The sequence below is a fragment of the Centroberyx gerrardi genome, chromosome 3 (genome assembly GCF_048128805.1).
Source record: "Centroberyx gerrardi isolate f3 chromosome 3, fCenGer3.hap1.cur.20231027, whole genome shotgun sequence".
Classification (NCBI taxonomy): Eukaryota; Metazoa; Chordata; class Actinopteri; order Beryciformes; family Berycidae; genus Centroberyx; species Centroberyx gerrardi.
Window position 1 is genome coordinate 19,491,466 of NC_135999.1, and position 19,999 is coordinate 19,511,464.

Sequence of the window (19,999 nt, forward strand, 5' to 3'; positions counted from 1 at the left end):
TGTAGCTCCAAGGTAAGCAGTGAAAGAGGACGACAAGATAGGTAGACATGCCAGACATGTGTCCCTTTATAATACCTAATAATAGTATACATCTTTTGAATCTTTATTGTTTCTTATGAATGGGATGAAACAGACAGTAAAAGCACTCAAGCTCTCACAATACCTCTACAAATGACTCCTATTATACCGTTACAGTGTCTAAACACAGCAGTCAGACCACAGATACCTTTGAAGAAACAAAATGCGAGGATACTTGTTGGATAGCTCAGAAACAAAAGAAGAGAAGGTTAAATCAAAGCCATTGTTATGTGGAGATTACGATGCAAACATAATTTTACACATATCAAAACTTTATTGATTATGTTTGGAAAGGATGATAATAAACCTATTAAAATTACAGTATAAAAATTGTAAATCTAAAAATAAAAAATAAAGTAAATGGATTACATTACTGAGTTTTAAGAATCTCATGGATTATGTTACTGAGTAATGTTTTTGTGAAATACCCAGCAATCTGTAACAGATTTGCATTTTGAAAGTACGTTCTCAACCACGGATGTGAGTGCCAGCAACTGCCGACTGGCTCTGGCATGCAGGGTGTTATCTTTCACTTTTCACTGATGGGTGTGTGTGACAGTAGTTTGAGTTGACATTTAGATATGTCGATAACTTAGGGAATTTTTATTCCAACCTAATGTAAGATAATCCTCCTGTGAAAAGGTGTGTGTGTGTGTGTGTGCGCGTGTGTGTGCATGTTTGTAGTCTTTTTGGGTGTGTGGCGGTGAGAGTTCTGAAGAATTTGTGGTCCAGCATATCTTTCTGTAATGGAGCATGAGAGTTTCCTTCAGAAGTGGGTGTGTGGGACGGAGTAAAAGATTAACATTGAAGCACACACACACGCACAGCTCACACTCACATTTGGAAGAGACTTATACCTTCCTAAAAAAAAACTCTATTCATGCATGCAGCTATTAAATCTTTTGTCTAACTCTTTTGCTCTGCATGACAGAACAGAACTATTTAGCTGTCCCAAAGAAAACAGAAAGTGAATGAGAGGCAGGAACCCAGCCAGAAGCCCACAATGGAAAAAGACACATCTCGGTTTCCAAGGCATTGCCTTGAAATGTTTCTTTAAGCCTGTCCTCAATGTCTAGGCGGTGGTAAAAGTTCAAGGTTTTGTTTCACACTTTGTGCTAGGTATACTTGGGAGGAGAGGAGAGCTTTAAAAACGTCTGAATAGAGAAGAGTTTATGCAGTCAGGCCATGATCATTTGTGTGTGAGCGTACACTGAATGAGAGAAACATAAGTGGCAACATGTTTCCTTTGCAAACAAGCTGGCAGCCAGAAGACTGCGATGGCGATGATGATGATGGTGATGGTGATGGTGATGATGATGATGACGAGACAGGTAGTGGCAGAGAGGGGAGTGGACCAAAACGGCATGCATTGCACAACATTATTAGTACTGTTAAAGGATTTGTTGGCTTATGTATAAATTATTGCATTTTGAAGTGTAAAGTTTTATTAGAAGTGCAATGCAATATGCAAACTGCAAAAAGACATTTTAATACCGCTACTACTGCTATTAGTACTACCCAGGGGCGTTGTTAGGATTTCAACGAAGACACAGAACCATAGTAGGGGAAATTTTTTAAAATTGAAACAGCAAAATGCATCAATCTGGTGTAATTTGACATGAACATGCATAGGTGTAAATGAAGCAGCATAGTAAACAGTTTGAGCAGCAGTCTGTACAGGCCAACAGTGAGACAGTATATTGTAGTCTGTCTCTCTCCTCAGGCCTGCCTCCTGAATTCTTCTCTTGACACTTATTTGTCTCCTCCCCTCATCTCTCTTTGTCTCTGTCTCCTCCTCTCTCTTGTTCATTTCAGGTTTTGCAAAAAATGAACAGACACAGTTATCAATTAATATATAAAACTTTAAATATATATGATATACAGTATTTGCTCCTCACTCCTCATCTGTCTCTTTACTGTAAAAAAAAAAGATCCAATCCAATCGTAATCCAGTGAGTTATATTTAATCAAAAGTTATATTTCTATATATTTCACTACCTATATCACTATATTACTACAACCTAATAGTGAGCTACTTTGGTTTGTTTGTTACGTATGGAAACTTAACTTTAAGCATAACTAATTTTAAGAAGTAAATTATTTAACCTGTGATGTAAACTAACCTATAACATATCTTACCTTTCTTCCTCTTTTGAAAACGTGAAGAAGATCCATAATCTGTCTTGTCTTTTCCTGACATTGTGTTTCCTGGCTGTAGCCTACCTTGCCTTCTCTGACCTAGACTAGGACCGACCGATCAAAATCATCCATAACGTAGCCTATTCCTACTCATTCCTATTCCTTTAGTGATCTAACTGCAATGAGAGACTAGCTTAATTCAGGTTTACACAAATTTAGAAGGCTACAATGAATAGCCTACACCTTTTTGAAATCTTTGCAGAAAATGGAGGATGAGCTTTTTCATTGGAGACTACCTTAAGTTTTAGGTGAGGGGAAATTGGCTTCATCTACATTATAGGGGACACATTTCAGAAGGGAAAAAGTAGGGGAAAAAAGTCTCTAAATTAATTGTTTTAGTATGTTCTGCTTGTTTCCAATTAGCTGTCATTCAAGGTCACAGTCAAACACAAAAAGAAATTCCAGGCAAATTGCCACCTATGCCATCAGTGACAGCAACACCAGCCTAAACGTTGAGCTGAATTTCCAGAGAAGCCCAAGTTGCCTGACCAGATATTCAACCTGTTAAATGTAGCCTACGTTATTAAAACCTCCTCTAAGTGTTATAGCCTAGACACATAAAGAAGAAAACAATTATCTCCACGCCTTTGGCAGATTATCCGTCTGGTTATCAGCCTGATAGTCGCCTAACTAGATATTCAACCTGTCAAAAACTTAATCTTCTATCTATTAGTGCACACACCCATTTTTGAAGACATATTATCTCCATACCAAACATTGCCTGGCACATGACATGACCGCTGCCTCTCGCCCTCCAAATCCTATAAAATGCCCCGCTGACTGTAGCAGGTTTATACAGAGACTCCTGTCATCTCCAACCGGGTAAACCACCGCCAGTCAACCTCGAGGGACTAACAGTCTGCCGTCCATCTCTCGCCATCATGTCTGCCGTTTACAAACGCGCCAGCAGCAGCAGCTTCAGCTCTCGCAGCACCGGCGGCTCCAGCGCTGTCAGTATGACCGCCGGGATGCAGCTCCGGTCCCGCATGTCCTCCGCCTCCGTCATGTCCGGCGGCCGCGCGCCCAGTGTGTACGGGGGCGCGGGGGGGTACGGGACCCGCATCTCCCAGAGCGTCTTCTCCTCCGGGGGGATGTCTTACGGCGAGATGGCGCTGTGCGGCAACGAGAAGGTGACCATGCAGAATCTGAACGACCGCCTGGCCTCATACCTGGACAAGGTAACCACGATGATGATGATGATGATGATGATGATGATGATGATGGATCTATCCGCACAGCACATGTTCCAGTTTTAGTAGGCCAAGTGAAAAGTGTCGATTGGGGACTTAACTGTCCGAAACTATCTAAAAGTGTTAAATTAACTCTGATGGGTGAACTTATTAACACTGGCAGGTATCTTTACAGCTGTGCAGTTACTTTTAGAAAGTAATTAGTTACATTATTCCGTTACTTACCTTAATAATATCCAGTCACGTTTTTTATTTTTGTTTTTTTTATTTTTTTTTATTTGCGCTAACAAATACATAAATAAATAAATTAATAAATAAATGAGATGAAAGTATGAAAGTAACGACATTCTGTTTTAAAAAGTACCTAATGACGGATTAGGCTACGAAAATTAAGTTGGTATACCACAAAAAAGTAATCACAAAAGAGTAGCTACTCTAACTCCCAACACTGGATCTATCTACAGTTGTCAATATCTCACTGACAGGCTACTTAACATTCAATCTGTATTCCATGTAACATTTTGCAACAGGTTGTTGGAATTCATTTACCTCTAAAAACATTAAAAACAGGTTATACCCAATGCATATCTTCTGCAATGTCATATAATCTTACAATCTCCAGTTTAAGAGTAGCATGAAATGTAATTAGGCTACAATGTGTGCAGTTTTCAGCAGAACTGTTCAGTATATTTCTTAAAATTTTGACCGAGACTCACATGTTGTTGTGGTTCTGAAGCAGTTCACAGCCTACATTTCAAGCCACTGAGACAAAGCTAAGAAAACCCATTAATAATGCATCACTTTTCGCAGTCATAGCATCTTACTGGTCTGACATCATTCTCAGATGCGGATGGACGAAGCTGCCATGTCCTGTGTTTGTGTGTTTGTGTGTGCAGGTGCGCTCCCTGGAGGCAGCCAATAGGAAGCTGGAGCTGCAGATCAGAGAGTTCTATGACAAGAAAGGTCCCGTCTACAGCAGGGACCTCACTGTCTTCTTTGGCAACATCTCTGACCTCCGGGCTCAGGTAGGCTACCACTCATGCACTACTTTATTTTAAGGTCCAATAAAATAATATTGCCTGTGTTGTCTGATGGGACACAAATTCTGGTCCAAACAGGGCCTGAAAGCCTCAATAGTCCAGCTGTTGTCTACCAATTTGTTTTTTTAATTGCTGTCATTAAGACAGTAGGCCTAGGCTGGTCATTTTGTTCTTAGGATGCTCCAAACAAAATGTGTCTTTTGATGAATCCAGATCCAAGGAATATAAGTCACATACTGTATATAGTGTCAATGGTCACAACAACTGCTAAACTTTTGAATGATCCCTCACTGTGTTATGTCCCGCCCCAACATCCTGTTTCAACAGGAAAGACATCAAATCCAGGAAGTAAAGATGCCATTTCATGGGGTCTTTAATGTCTATCATCTAGAAGCCTAAAATGAACATTAACTGCACTTTATGTCATCAGAAATACATGACATTAATGAGAATGCAATGTCAACAGATCGTGGTTACAACCCCAAGAGGGTCCCTTTTCAACTCAACTAGGCGTAGCCCTGTATCAGGTATCTGTACAGGAATACAATCCCACATATGAATATATAGATTATTTTTGATTTTCTCTCTCCTTTAGATCCTGAGGAGGTTTTCAGAACATCAGCAGTTGACCCTGCAGGTGGACAACGCCAGACTGACTGCGGATGACTTCAAAATGAAGTAGGTTTGCCGCCTTCTGTTGTCTCATGCATTTCATTTCACACTGATACCATGTGTCAGCAAAATCTTCAATAAATTTAGAAGAAAATTTGGTAATTTCCTAGAACTATTGATATATGTGTAACTCTTTTCTTTACAAAGTCACAACAGTGCTATGAATTAAAAGAAACACATTAACATACAATCCATGGTAATGAAGTACAGTACAGTGAATTACAGTAAACAACACTTATATATAGCCTCTATGACTCCACCTGTCTTCCCTCTGTAGATTTGAGACAGAGCTGAACATGCGTATGATGGTGGAGGCCGACCTGGCCCGTCTCCGCGGCGTCCTGGACAGCCTGACTCTGGCCCGCAGCGACCTGGAGGTCCAAATAGAAAGTCTGAAAGAGGAGCTGGTGTATGTCAGGAGGAACCATGAGGAGGTGATAACTGTTCCATTCCAGAGAAATTTCTCTGTTTTAACATAATTGTCTCAATGGGGGGTTGGAAGAGATGACATGCCAGGAGGGGCAAGAACTCACAAGTTGGCTTCGCACGGCTACTCTCTCACTAACAAGTGCAATGGCGCCATCTATTGGGGTGGATGGCGGCTGTCATGACTCTTCCACCCATGGAAGGGAAGGAGTTCAAAGTGTCCCTTTCCCCCGTTGCAGGAGATACAGCTGTTGCGGGTCCAGCAGACCGGTGCTGTGAATGTCGAGGTGGACTGCGCCGAATCTGCCGACCTGACAAAGACCCTGGAGGAGATCAGGGAGCAGTACGAGGCCGTGGTGCAGAAGAACCAGCGGGAGGTTGAGAAATGGTTCCAAAATAAGGTGAGATGGGGGAGCGCTGTCATGTGTGTGCTCAAAATGTTACACGGAAATATAACAGGTAAGGATATCAAGGGATTAATGTGTGTGTGTGTGTGTGTGTGTGTGTGTGTGTGTGTGTAAAAGGTGGAGATTTTGCAGACCCAGATCAGCACCAGCACCACACAGGTGAAGACCACCCATTCAGAGCTGTCAGAACTGAAGAGGACCTACCAGAGTGTGGAGATTGAGCTCCAAGCCATACTGTCCCAGGTGGGCCACATTCTATCATACAAACCAATTTCAACGGATGAAAGGTGTCACATATATTCCCAGTGTTTCAGGGTCTGAAGCAGGCTTTATTACCAGTTAATATCAACTAACACGCCAAGCACCAAGCAAGGTGTGTAACAACAACCTGATCAAGAAGATACATTTCTGAGAAGTATCCTCTACAGAGTTGCAGAAGCATCACTCTCTTTTGAGAACTTGTTGTGCAGATACACCATGTAAACAATTTCATACAGTCTCAACATTTCCCATTATGCAGAAAACACACGCACCCTCAATTTTACGTCCCTCCCACTTGTCCTGCAGAAACAATACCTGGAGCAGAGCTTGGCAGATGTCGGGGGTCGATACAGCGTGCAGCTCAGCCAGCTGCAGCTGAGCATCCATACGTTGGAGGCAGAGCTGCAGCAGTTGACCGTCAGCATCCAGCAGCAAGCCACAGATTACAAGTTGCTCCTGGACATCAAGATGAGGCTGGAGCTGGAGATCGCCGAGTATAGGAGACTGCTGGAGGGAGAGACGCGTGCAAAGTGAGAGTGAAAATGGGAAGGTGGGAGATAAAGAGGGGGGGGGGGGGGGAGAAAACGGGAAGCTGATAAAGGGAAGAGACAGAAGGTGAGATGATTAGAGATAATGAATAATGAGGAGAAGTGGATGATGAGCACTTTGTTTCATAAAGCCTTTCAATGGACTTTGTAAGCCAGAGTAGATGACAAATAAACCAGTGGGTTTTTGCAATAGATATACTTTACAGAGTAATAATAATAATTATAATAATTATAATAACTATAATGATAATAATACTATGTTGTTGCTTTGCTCTTTCCAAAGGGCCGTGGTCATCAGCCAGGTGAAGGTGGTGGAGAAGGTGGAAGGTGAGAAACACTATACTACAAAAAGTATACTACAAAATATGTTTAGATGAAGATAATAATATTCACTCAACTGATCTTCATCCATCCATCCATCCATCCATCCATTCATCCATCCATCCATCCATCCATCCAAAGAGAATCTAATCTTCTAATATAACAATAACGTACTGTTAGGGTCCTACCACAGTCTCTGTATTCACATGATTAACTGTGCTTGTTCTGCATCTCTACAGCGCACAAACCCCACATCGAGAGGCGGGTGAAGACCATTGTGGAGGAGGTTGTCGATGGGAGGGTGGTGTCTTCCGTTGTTGATACCGAAGTGCAGGAAATTCAGTAAAACTGCATTTCACTTGTGACCTGTGCTGCCCCTAAACTTATTTTTTTCAAGGTGATTTGGCAACTGACTTAATAATTGGCTATAGGCAGCAATAATTGATGAATTCATAATTTCCTATAGTCATCTGTTAAATACAGTTATTGGCTTGTCAATTTAAGTTGGCTATATACAAGGCACACAGTTTCCAAAAAATCTAAATATTTTTAAAAAGCACTTTTGCCTCTTAAAGGGATACCTTGACATTTTTGTTTCAGTTGCCTAGCTTGCAGCTAGTGGTGATCCTTCAATGATGGATGCTGGCTTTAATAAGTATGGAGCCAAAATCTGATCACAAACCAGAAAAGAATGATGAAGTTGCACATGTGTGTCACTAGTTGCAAATGTGCATTACAATTAGAATTGCAGTTGCAAGTAAGTTGTTTTTAAAGCAACTTATTTTTTTGTATGTACAAATAATGCAGGTGTCAATAAGTGTCAAGATATTTGTGCCTACAAAACCAATTTGAGGATGTTTAAAAACAATAGCAACGTAAAGTCATTACGTGCATAAACAATGCAAGACATTTGTAGTCAACATACACATATTCAACTTCTTCATCTTTCAGATACAGGTTTTTAGATCTTGGCTCCATACTATCAAGCCAGTTTAGGGAAATTTAAAGAAAAATTTAAAAACTTTTTTCCATAATGTGGCACATGCATAGAAAAATTCCTAACTAAAATGTAATTTGTCAAGGTATCGCTTAATGAAAGCAGATTTATACCTTTATTTCTATCCCTTTTTTGCTGCATGCACCTAAGGTAGACTGGTGTTTCATATATTCTTCCTGATGAAATGGAGATCCTGGCAAAATGCCACAATATACTGAAATATGGAAAATAAAATACTGATTCTAAGTGCCATGTACTCTTTTGCATGTATTCCCACTGAAGACCACCAGGTGTCACCTTTCTCTTTTCAACACTCCACAAGTGGTGCCCAGGCACAACTTTGGGGGATAGTATGATCTCATTGTGCCTAAGTGGAAACAGACTGCTGTTGCATAAGAGACCTTAAGAAACCTGGCTATTTTGACTTGATTGTACACTCACAGGACCACAAGCAATGCACTGTAAATGGCATTAAATCCAGGCACAGTATTGATTTCACACAGTACATTGCAGAAAATATCCTATTTAAAGTCACTATTGTGTGTGACATTGAATATACTTTACATTGAAACATGCAGAAAAGAAAGATTTATCTACGGAGGATACTGTGTCCTAAATGTTACACAATAAATCCTTTGTTTGGACTGGAGTGAGCAAAGTTCCCCGTGCTCACTGAAGCATTGAATATTTTTAATGTGTCAAGACTTGCTTCTGTCAGGTCTGGCGTGCACAATCAGTCACCACAGGCTTCTTCATTTGGGTGGAGTTGAATCAAGTGGAGACTTGGGATCTGCATGAAACCAAGCCAGACCTGGCAAAAGTGTTAATTGGTTGGGCAAAATAGAGTCAATGACTCAGTAGATGTAAACCCCCCCCCCAAAAAAAAACCCAAAACAAAACCTAATAAGAGGCTCCTATTCCCTTTCTTTTAATGCTTGACTGAAATAAAAAATGTTGCTATTTATCATAATTACGCTTTAAATGTCATTAATCACACTAATCACACAAGTATGATTCATCCTGTCTCAGCAATTCTATTCTGTCTGTGCAACTCAGAGCAATATCAAGTTTAGTCAGGCAAAGATAAAAAGATGCATCAGCCTCCCAGCCTTGAAACATTATATTGTTCTAAACGGAAAAACAAGCAAACAAAAACAACAACAACAAAAAAACAGCTAAAAAAACAACAACAAAAAACAAAAAATCTGGGTGGGGCTCATGCAATACACATGTCCAACCACTTACATGCACTCTAAACAGAATCTAGAGCAATTTCAGAATTAATTTAGAGATTAAACTATATAAAACAGTATGCATTCCCATTTGCCCATTTGACAGTCCACAATACATTTTCATCCCTTCAACACCCACTTTCTCACCTGATCACGTGGCACCATTAAAATCCCATTTCAAACTGAAAACCTCTCGTCAAATTCACCCTCCTAGTGTCAAAATTCGTGCCTAATTGTAAAAATAAAAGTTGTCACACAAAAGACAATATTGTGGGGCGGGGGGCAAACTCCCTGCTCGATGTGCACTTTGAGCCATGCACACCCTGCTACACTGTAGGTAGATGTTTTATTCAAAGAAACAGCAGAGACACAGTAGGTCATATTACTTTATGAGGATGTTTAATCTTACACTTCAAAATAATTCTGCTAACAACAATTTTCAACTATTACATGAAAACATGAAGAGCAGCTTATTAAATGTGTGCAACTAGACTCTCATATCATTAAATGAAATGTGACTCATACTGGCCATTGTAATGCGTCTTGCAAATTAAAAAACTTATCGTCGCACAATTCTCAATCCAGTATTCTCTCCTGGAAATTTCCAGACCTCTCCATGCAACTGAAGACCGGATATATGAATTATGCCTGGTTGAACAGGGTGTGGCCATTGGCTGCAGGGTATAACCATATGCAGCAGAAACCAGTCTGGGCCTGGGATAGAAAAAACACAAAGGCAGGGCGGTGTCAGAAAACCTGATGCTAGCAGTGACTCATTGTAGCTCGCAGTCGAGAGAGAGTGAGAGAGAGCGAGAGAGAGAGAGAGAGAGAGAGAGAGAGAGAGAGAGAGAGAGAGAGAGAGAGAGAGATTGTTTTATGTTGCTTTTCTTCCCAACATGAGAGATACACACCCAGGTAAAACCGCAGGCTATTCCTCATGTCACAGCAGTAGCCACATTTCTAACATGCTATATACTCTTCTTCCCTTTTTTTACCACAATCTGCTGTTGTTCGTGTCTGCAAGGCTCTCGACTGGAAAGTACCTCATTCTGACAGGAGTCATTCAAAGGAAAAATGGATGGGGTATGTGAGTGCTGGAAAAACTAATTTGGAGAAAGCCCATTAAGTTGCACTGCAGGTACATACTGCACAACTCCCACTGGTGCCTTGTGCATTGTGCTTAGCATAATATCATCCACTATATCCTGGACATAAATGAGATTCATGTCTTGACACTAACGCCTGCAGTGCCTACCTGAGGCTTGAATGTAGTTTGGACACTTCTGAAATGCATGGTATGATTTTAGTATTTTTTTAATGAATGAGTACGTAAACTATGGTTCCCATGTACAAAGGAAGGTATGACTGAGGTCTGCATGACCTTAGTCACACTTCCAAGGGACAAGAAACTGTCTCGTTGTCTCAAGGAACAAAACACATACCATGTCAATCAGTCAACTCAGTCGAAACCAAAGCTCTCTCCTTTGGCGTTGCAAAACTGGTTCTCCTTGACTTTTGACTCTCACAGCAGAAGAGTCTGCATAAGGGGCATGTATTGAGGAACCTTACCTACCTACCTAACACTAAATACCCCCAAAATTAGTCTGTCACATTATAAAAAGACTACTTATAAAATGTAGTTTGACTACATTGAACCAGCACATTGACAGTGAGCCACAACTTGCAAGGCCGACTCATAAGGACATAAAATCCACCGGTTTTGAGTTCAGTGAGACAAAATGAATGCAAACGGGATAAACTGAAGTCAAGAGGAAATGTGGGACAGAGACAGCAATGCAAAACCAATAACTACCATCTCTAATACTTTATATCAAATTGAGTTCCACTTTAAAAGTCTGACACCAAGAAAAGCTGACTGTAAACAGAGAGCCAATGAATTAGAAGTCTTGTCCAACATGATGAAAGACTTTGTGTAGCAACTTACTTTGTAAGTATCAGGAAGCTGTTAAGGATGCAAGGTCAGCATTTTTCTCAGACATTTTTTCATCAGAGTTGTTGTGGTGAATCCAGTTTCACCGCCATGGCCTCTGCACTCGACCTCTCCCTTACGTAAAGTTGTCAAACCTCCACAGGGAAGTGTGGAGAGCGTTTTTTTTTTTTTTTACCAAAAGGTTTACATACAAGACTCCAGATCTCTCACTTTCTGACTGGGACCTATTGTATTTTCATTCTATTTTTGATATTTCAGAAAATTCTTCTAGGTTGAAGTATTTTGCACCCATATGATATGACCCCTAGTTGTTATAACCCCAAAAAATCCCCAAGATGTCTTTGATACAGTTGGTTTGATACAGTTGGTTTGATACAGCGGTTCAGCCCTTCTTTGGGAAAATGTACTGAGATCCCTTAATCCTCAGTGTAATTACAGCTCTATCTCTAAACTTTGCCAGAAAGTAGTTTCAACCCAACTGACCTCTTTTAACAACCACAAACATTTTTTTTTTGAGAAATTCAGGTTTTCACAACACAACATAAGACAGTCACTGCTCTCTGTCAAACAGTAGGCCTCACTGCTTTGCTAGAACCATTTTCTCAGCTAATGTTGATACATTTGACCACACCAAGACATCAGCCATGTTTGAAATCCTGATTATAATGTGACTGTTTTTGCGTTTTTGTAGAGATTCTAATTGTTGCTGCCTCCTGAGGTTCAAAACCCCCTTTGGTATTTTGGTGCAATTGCGTACTCTGCTGCAATAGATGCAGGAGTTGCTGGTCCTGCTCTAGTCTCTGCTGACTCTGCTCCCCACTCCCCCTGCCTTTACCCAGCTGACAAAATTGACTGCTGCATCTTCTAGAATTGTTGCATGACACTTTGTGTAATGAATTAACTTCTTTACACAAAGGAAGCTGGGGAAGGTTTGATTTTAATCCTCCCTCTGGCTTTTCATACTGTACATCACACCACTTTGACTGACAGCAGACATTATTTATAAGGTCCCCCAGGGCTCAATTTTAGGCCCTATGCTCTTCTCATATCGTGCTCTTGCACATGCTTCCTCTTGTGCAGACAAACAGGCTCCGATCTTTTAAAAAGGGTGCAAACAATTACCACAGGCAAATAAATAAGTGCATTGAGCTGTCTCAAATTTGGCAGCTGATTTACCATTAGCTGCCATGCAAATTGCCGCTATATAGGTGTTATCAGAGGCTTGGACCACACTTGAAACATCGCACCAAGTTGATGCAATATTTCTTCAGGTGAATTAAAAGATGACATGTTTAATGTGACTGCTCCTTGTTCCTATATTTGTTAATATATTTTCAAATCGTTTTACAGATAGGCCTATAAACAAATTTGGTTTCATTCTATTTCACTGAAGGCCATTTTATCCCCGAAAAAATGACTAGAGTACTACTAGACTTCTACTAGACCTGTAATGATATTTGGTAAAATACTAACCAGATATGGAATTGGAGATGGTCATTATTGTTGATTGTAAATATGAACTTGACATATTCAAATAAGCTAAGTTAATGTAGGACAAGTTATTGGTTATTGAATAAATTATAGACTGTTAAGCCAGTAACTTTCCATTCCTTTCCCTTCACCTGTTGTAATGAGAAATAGTCAATATTTCTACTGAAATCTTAGTGTGTGGACATGTTGCCCCATGTTGCCCCAGGCCTCACTGTGTGCTAAAACCATTTTTTCAGCTAAAGTTGATACATTTGATTTGACCACGCTTTAGTAAAAGACATCACTCATGTTTGAAATCCTGATGTTAAGATTAATATTTTGGACGTCCTGGTGGCTCAGTTGCGTAAGGCGTGTACCACGATGTGGCCGTGATGTCCTGGGTTCATGTCATGCTCCTCTCTCTCTCTCCCCAGTCTTTCCTGTCTCTCTTCACTGTGGACTGTCAGCACAAAGTAGCGATGTGCTGCTTGATTCATAATTGACTAAAACATCAGATTTCAACAACAGACACTTAAAAAATACTTTTGTTGCAGTGTCCATTTTGTTTTTACTTCCGAAGCCACAATGTCTCTTTGTACTGTTACTGTTACTGATTCCCACTTACTATATCTAACCTACCTAACCAGAGATATGGCCTTTTTTGAACCTTAAAAAATGCCTTGTATATATCAAATATTGGAGTTGTTTCTTTGTCTTTGTTTTTACTATGTTTTTGTGAAAGTTAATTTATTAGCTTTCGTATTTTTACTGCCTCTATTTTTTTGTTTTTAGCTATTGTATCGCATTTGGCCCACAGCTGCATGAATTCCATTCTGAAGAAACTGGGTGGTCCGTCAAGTAAAATGACCAGAAAATTATACCTAGGTGTGTTGTGAAAGTGACTTTTTGATAGTGAAGTTTTGACAAATACTTTTAAAACGCAACTTTGTCTGCCCCAAGTCACATTCCACAAATTTTAACCCCTTGTTCGTATTCTTATTACTGAAGTACTATGAAATAGAAATACTTTAACTTTATGAAATAGAATCACTCCCAAATAATTTGCAAATAAAATGTTTTCCTGGCCATGTCGAACGCAGCATACACATATACACAGGCATACTTACATTCAAATGATCCTCAAATGATCCTTTCTTTTTACCTAGGTAAGCTTAACTAACGGGTGTGTAATACAAAAAAGGTGTGTTCAACTTTCCAACTGCAGTGAAAGTTATTCAAACCTTTGTCACTATTGAAAACAGATGAATTCCCTTGAGACTTATGCAATCATGTATCACACTCTGAAAGCAAAGCCTATTTCTCAAGTCTCACATTGGTGTCAGAAATCTCTCACACATTCACACATCATCGACAATTGTACTTTTTTCATTCTTAAACTAACTTTCATTGCAGTGTATGTCATTGAACCCTTCTGTTAAAACCTGTAGGCCAGGGCCCACGCCCTTATATTAAGGACACAGGGACATCTGTATAGTTCACTGTTTCTCCGATCACACAAGTAGAACATTGTGCACTGGCTCTATTGTGTTGTGCTGCATCGTACGCACGCACACGTGCACCGACATGTACATGGACACGTGCATGGACACGTGCATGGACACTTGGTTCTGCTGCCACTGCCAAGCTGTGCATGTTTGAAAGTCAGGAGATGGAATGAGATTTCTGCAGGTAAATGTTTAACTTGCAAATGTGCAAATGCTCTAACTTCTTCTGTCCGGAGGGAAAAGGTGTCTCCCTCCTTACTTTGCTCATCCTGTTTTTGAGATTCAGCACAAGTGTTTAGCAACTGTTACGAAAAAGAGAAGCATCATCTCATAAAAAAATCAATGACTCTTGAAGGTTAGTGTGGTAATGATGAGAAGGGAAAATGTGAACCTTTGTGTGCATCTTTGAATGCAGCAGTGAAACTTTTAACAAACTGTGACGAAGCTGGTTGATGCTCAGGCTGCTGAACACAGTGCAGAACTGTACATTACTGTCTATACATCATGCACACAAGAGGCTGGACTGGTGTGTTGGTGCGAAAATGCAATCTCCAGAGGGACAAAAATATGTTCACTCATAAACAGTACTGGGGTTTCAAACTAATCAACATCTTGGACATAATTTATAGCCATTTAGCACATGCATGAGAAGATTGTGAAACCTCAAAATGAAAAGGAGCAGTGAAAAGTATGTAGTGAGTGCAGCATCTGGTTTGTATTAGTCCAAGCTGTGTATGTGTACGTGTGTGTGTGGGGGGTCTGCAGTAGTTGTTTATTAGAGATATCAGTTAATTAGAGGTAAAGCAAGTTGGATCCATGTCCATGTTAGATTATGTTAGATTAACCCCTGCAAAACATTCAAATAATGTATTCATTGTTGATATCGTTGTCTATATATGAAAAGGATTCTCAAACTGGAAGGAAATGCCAAATGCCTCAACATTTGATGAATGAAAATGAACTTTTCCACATACAAAATGTGAAACTCTGCTCCTGTAAAATGCTCTAGGACACTGTAAAAGACCTAAAAGAAATACTGTGGTGAAATGGAAAGAAGCAAACAAGCAAGAGCTTGTTCATGTTTGGGCATGATGCAAATGCCAAGGTGTGATGCCAAGAAAAAAAGAACAGTAAAGCAATCACATCTGTGGTGAGCTTTCCAGCACTGCAATGCCCAGTCTTGAATAGGGCCAGTTCCCAACTGACATCATAAACTTCTAAGCAATAAAAGCTGCTTCTAACTTGCAATCCTACATGCAAAATGTACACTGTGGGCTATAGGTGAGCAAAACAAAATAGGATGTATAACATGCTTTGTTCAAGATGCGTAAAATAACTGAAACCATCCATCACAATGGAACCGATACTTAAAGGATGGGAGATTTTCATGAAAGATAACAGAGAAAAAAATAAAAATAAAAGACAGAGCGGCCCTTGCAGGGAGGAATGTTGGCTGAGAGTCAAATGAAGGATTATACAGTACCATCATGATTCATTTTACAGCATCACTAACGCCTGTTGGCTTGGTAACATAACAGGTATATAACAATTTCTGCATGAGAGCTCAAGAATTCTGGCATAAATTCAATACAAACACATGACCTGTCAGAACACTGACAAGGATTTGAGACTGTCGGATTTGACTGACTAACTAACCTAAGGCTAATAGTAACAGGCGTGGTTCTTTTAGTATGAAAATTATACTTGATGGGAATGTATAAAGGTTCACATGAATGTACTGTTTTCATGCATTTTAATATGAAGCATGGTAAATTGTATGCAATAACCAAGCATATGTTTTGTATGAGGTTTGTAGGACTTTATGAGGTTTTGGTTAAATAAACTTGCCTTGTGCACAAACTAGGGTTTAATTTATTGTGCAACCGTACAACACACCACTTTCTCTCTTTTTTTCCCACTGCATTGCTGAACAGAATCAGCCTGAAGGGTGTGTGATGGGTGGAGGAGCTCTGCCCCACTTGAGGTAACGCTCCTCCCTTCGGCCTCTCCCTCAGCTACCCCCCACCCCCACCACCTGCCTTGTGCAGGATAAAAAGGGGACAGAGGCAGAGCTGTGCACCTCAGTCTATCTCCTTCTCTCCAAGGCAGACAGACCTCCTCTCTCACTCAGCAGCCATGACCACGATGTACAGCCAGAGCTACAAGTCCGGCTCTGTGAGGGGCAGCCCCATGATGACCGGTGGATCTCGGCTCTCCATGAGAAGTGCAGGCCCCCTCATGGCTGCACGGGCTAGTAGTGTGTATGGTGGTTCAGGTGGAATGGGAACAAGGATCTCCACATCTTCCTTCAGCAGAGGAGGTGGCGGTGGTTATGGTCTTGGCATGGGAGGGGGAGGAGGAGGCAGTGGTGCTGGTGGTTATAGTTTTGGCATGGGAGGGGGAGGAGGAGGCTTTGGTACGGGCGATGGCATGGACATCCACGTTGGGGCCAATGAGAAGGCCACCATGCAGAACCTGAACGACCGTCTTTCCTCCTACCTGGAAAAGGTCCGCTCTTTGGAGAAGGCCAACGCTGAGCTGGAGCTCAAGATCCGCCAGTTCTTGGAGAGTAAGACCTCCCCTGCTGCCCGTGACTACTCAGCTTTCCAGGTCACCATTGCTGACCTGCAGGGAAAGGTATGTCACATGACCTCCGAATCCTGAATAATGATACCAAAGCATGTCATACTGTAACTTCTCAATCATTGCATCCATGCATCTGTTTAAAAGGATGGATGGAAAATAAAAGTAATAAAGTGCACAATGCATATTGTTGAGGCTCATGTGATAAGAATTTTCTTAGTTTGCAAAAACATATTGTTGAACCTTTAATTAATGTCCATGTTTATTGTGAATTAGAGCTGACACTGGCGTCAGTTTGCATTTGGAGACAATTTGTGACATGAGGAAATCATTCTACTCATTTTGTTACATGAGACCTTGTATTCATCTCGCAGATCCAGGATGCCACCCGCATTAATGGAGGCATCTACCTGGCCATTGACAATGCAAAACTGGCTGCAGACGACTTCAGAACCAAGTAAGCATCAGCATGAGAGGGAAAAAGCTGGCTAAAACTTGCTGAAATGGAAAACTGGGAATTTGTTTCTTTCAAAGTAGTCCTGAAGATCAATTTACATAATAGCATGCAAACCACAAACCCCTAAGCATCCCTACAGGAGATGGATATATTGCAAATGCATACAGCACATTGATGTTAAGGTGTACATTTCTGATCTCTTGCTCTCTCACAGGTATGAGAATGAGCTGGCCATGCGTCAATCAGTGGAGGCAGACATCGCCGGGTTGAAGAGAATGCTGGATGAGCTGACACTGGCCAGGTCAGACCTGGAGATGCAGATTGAGGGCCTGAAGGAGGAGCTGATCTTCCTCAAAAAGAACCATGAGGAGGTGGGTAGCGAATAGCAGAACAGTTTTCTAAAGCTTAAAGCTTTGTCTGAGTGGGTTTTCATCCCAATGACTTAACTGTCTCTAAAGTACAATTAAGTCTGTGATGTCAGGAGTAGATGTTATCTTTAACTGTTAACATCTCAACAGGAACTGGCAGCCATGAGGACCCAGATGAGCGGCCAGATCAACGTGGAGGTGGACGCAGCGCCACAGCAGGACTTGAATGCGATCATGGCTGAGATCCGTGAGCAGTATGAGACTGTGGCTGCCAAGAACCAGCGTGAACTGGAGAGCTGGTTCCAGACAAAGGTGGGACTGGACCACGATTTCGAGCAAAGCGCTGAGAATAGTCAAATAGCCATACAAAAAGCACTGTACTGTACTGTAGATACCTCCATCTCTCTTTGTTGGCTTAGACTGTTGTTTGAAGGCATGATCTAGTCATATGTCATACTGAAGTTCTCTCATGTTCACCGCAGTCAGAGTCGCTGAACAAGGAGGTGGCTGCCAGCACAGAAGGTCTCGCGACCTCCAAGTCAGAGATCACTGAGATCCGTCGCACCTTGCAGGGCCTGGAGATCGAACTACAGTCCCAGCTTAGCATGGTAAGTTTCAAAAGATAACGTTTTGGGGGAAGTAAAGTCCTAGTAAAGTCCAGTGTCCACTTTTTCACCCTTTAACTATCCCACCCTGGCCAGATATAATGAAACATCACTTTCCTCGCACTAGTATAATAAACTGAAACTCAAAATGTCATGTAAAGCTCAATGGACCTTTTTGACACATATTTTTTTCTGTTCCCCTCTCTCCTTCTCTCTTTTCTCCTCCACCAGAAAGCCTCCCTGGAGGGTACGTTGGCTGACACAGAGGCACGATACTCCATGCAGCTCCAATGCCTCCAGATGCAGGTGACCAGCCTGGAGGAGCAGTTGGTGCAGCTCCGTGCTGACATGGAACGCCAGGGCCAAGAGTACAAGGTGCTGCTGGACATCAAGACCCGGCTGGAGATGGAAATTGCTGAGTACAGGAGGCTGCTGGATGGAGAAGCCAGGTAAGGGAGGAAAGGCGGGAAGGAAGGATGGAAGATAGTGCTTTGGAAGTTATGATGACAGTGAAGTCTACCATAAAATCCAACTGGATTTTGAGAACTACCTCAGAAATGCATAATGTGATGGCACTGATAACATCCTAAAAATTCTCTTTACAACTTCCGTCACATATCTCTGCTTGAAAATTGTTTGAAGTGTAACATTTACCAACAATCCACATCAATATTTTAAAATTATCTTCCCCCCACTACAGCGGCTCCGGCATCAACAGCAGCAGCAGCAGCAGCACTCGCACGGTAGTGGTGCTCACAGAGGAAACGGTGGACGGCAAACTGGTGTCCTCCTCCACCACCACTGCATAATCTGTCACAAACAAGCAAGCAGAGCACAAAGGGGGCGACAAGCAAAAACATCTGCATCCATTACTGTCAACACATACACATGTGAATGCAATAAAAGGCTCTCAGTTTGCTGATAACCATTTTGTCCTGTATATCTTTTTGACTTGTTTGAGTCCGCTCAGTTCCAAATAATCTGATGATTGTTATAAGTGCAAAGTTTTGGCATGAGTCCAACGGTCTTATGAAACCATACATGTCATCTTCATCCTGATAAATGTTAGTTGAGGTATTTAGTAGTTAAGAGGTGTGGTTATTTTGACAGATTTATGGATTGATCCTGTGGGGAATAGATTTCTCACGCCAGCCACATTACTTCATTCACAAGTTTGGGGTTGTGAGTGGAAGGTTGCCAGTTTGTATCCTGCGGCCACTTGGGGAAAATCTGGGCGGAGAAAAAACTGAATGAGTAATGCTCTCCCCTCTCTGTCAAGGCACTTATCCCCCAGTTGTTCCAATGAAGCTGCCCAGTGGTCAACAGTAGAAGAGTGTCGTCGCACAGCTCTCAGGTGTTGATGTGTAACTGTATGAAAGTGAAGTAAGGCAGCGTTGAAAAGGAGCATGCATGCTCAGCAAAACTCTTTCTTGAATAAATAAAGGTTTAATGGATCTATGACATTTGAAAACACATACTCTTTAAAAGGGCCATTATGCCTTCAAAGTGGCTACCAAATAATTATTTAAATAACCATAAAATATCAGCTATTTACCAAATCTGCTCTGATATTTGTTGTAAAACCAGATTCATTATTTGTCGATGAAGGAGAACGATGGTGAAAATGAGGAATAAACTATTCAATCCATGCTATTGTAGATCCATAGAATACACTGAATGAAGAAATTA

At 41.2% G+C, this 19,999-nt stretch overlaps 3 protein-coding genes across 3 annotated transcripts in view; all 3 read left to right on the top strand.

The window, feature by feature from the left end:
- Window positions 1-19,999, top strand: part of hap1 (huntingtin associated protein 1) — a 145,996-nt gene that overhangs the window by 17,896 nt on the left and 108,101 nt on the right. The window lies entirely within an intron of this gene.
- krt99 (keratin 99) lies at window positions 3,066-8,385 on the top strand. The gene is made up of 9 exons (XM_071908760.2): window positions 3,066-3,455; window positions 4,364-4,492; window positions 5,103-5,185; window positions 5,457-5,613; window positions 5,845-6,006; window positions 6,130-6,255; window positions 6,580-6,803; window positions 7,105-7,148; window positions 7,382-8,385. The coding sequence occupies exons 1-9, from the start codon at window positions 3,159-3,161 to the stop codon at window positions 7,486-7,488; spliced, it is 1,329 nt and encodes a 442-aa protein (XP_071764861.1). The 5' UTR covers window positions 3,066-3,158; the 3' UTR covers window positions 7,489-8,385.
- On the top strand, window positions 16,370-19,235 carry krt15 (keratin 15). Its single transcript, XM_071908754.2, has 7 exons — window positions 16,370-16,934; window positions 17,255-17,337; window positions 17,552-17,708; window positions 17,856-18,017; window positions 18,188-18,313; window positions 18,542-18,759; window positions 19,011-19,235. The coding sequence occupies exons 1-7, from the start codon at window positions 16,434-16,436 to the stop codon at window positions 19,117-19,119; spliced, it is 1,356 nt and encodes a 451-aa protein (XP_071764855.1). The 5' UTR covers window positions 16,370-16,433; the 3' UTR covers window positions 19,120-19,235.

Bases quoted from the DNA above. Each gene is read 5' to 3' on its own strand.
- krt15 (XM_071908754.2), top strand. From the start codon at position 16,434: ATGACCACGATGTACAGCCAGAGCTACAAGTCCGGCTCTGTGAGGGGC. The intron at 16,935-17,254 runs GTATGTCACATG...TTCATCTCGCAG, and splicing joins TTGCTGACCTGCAGGGAAAG to ATCCAGGATGCCACCCGCAT. The intron at 17,338-17,551 runs GTAAGCATCAGC...GCTCTCTCACAG, and splicing joins GCAGACGACTTCAGAACCAA to GTATGAGAATGAGCTGGCCA.
- krt99 (XM_071908760.2), top strand. From the start codon at position 3,159: ATGTCTGCCGTTTACAAACGCGCCAGCAGCAGCAGCTTCAGCTCTCGC. The intron at 3,456-4,363 runs GTAACCACGATG...TTGTGTGTGCAG, and splicing joins TGGCCTCATACCTGGACAAG to GTGCGCTCCCTGGAGGCAGC. The intron at 6,256-6,579 runs GTGGGCCACATT...CTTGTCCTGCAG, and splicing joins TCCAAGCCATACTGTCCCAG to AAACAATACCTGGAGCAGAG.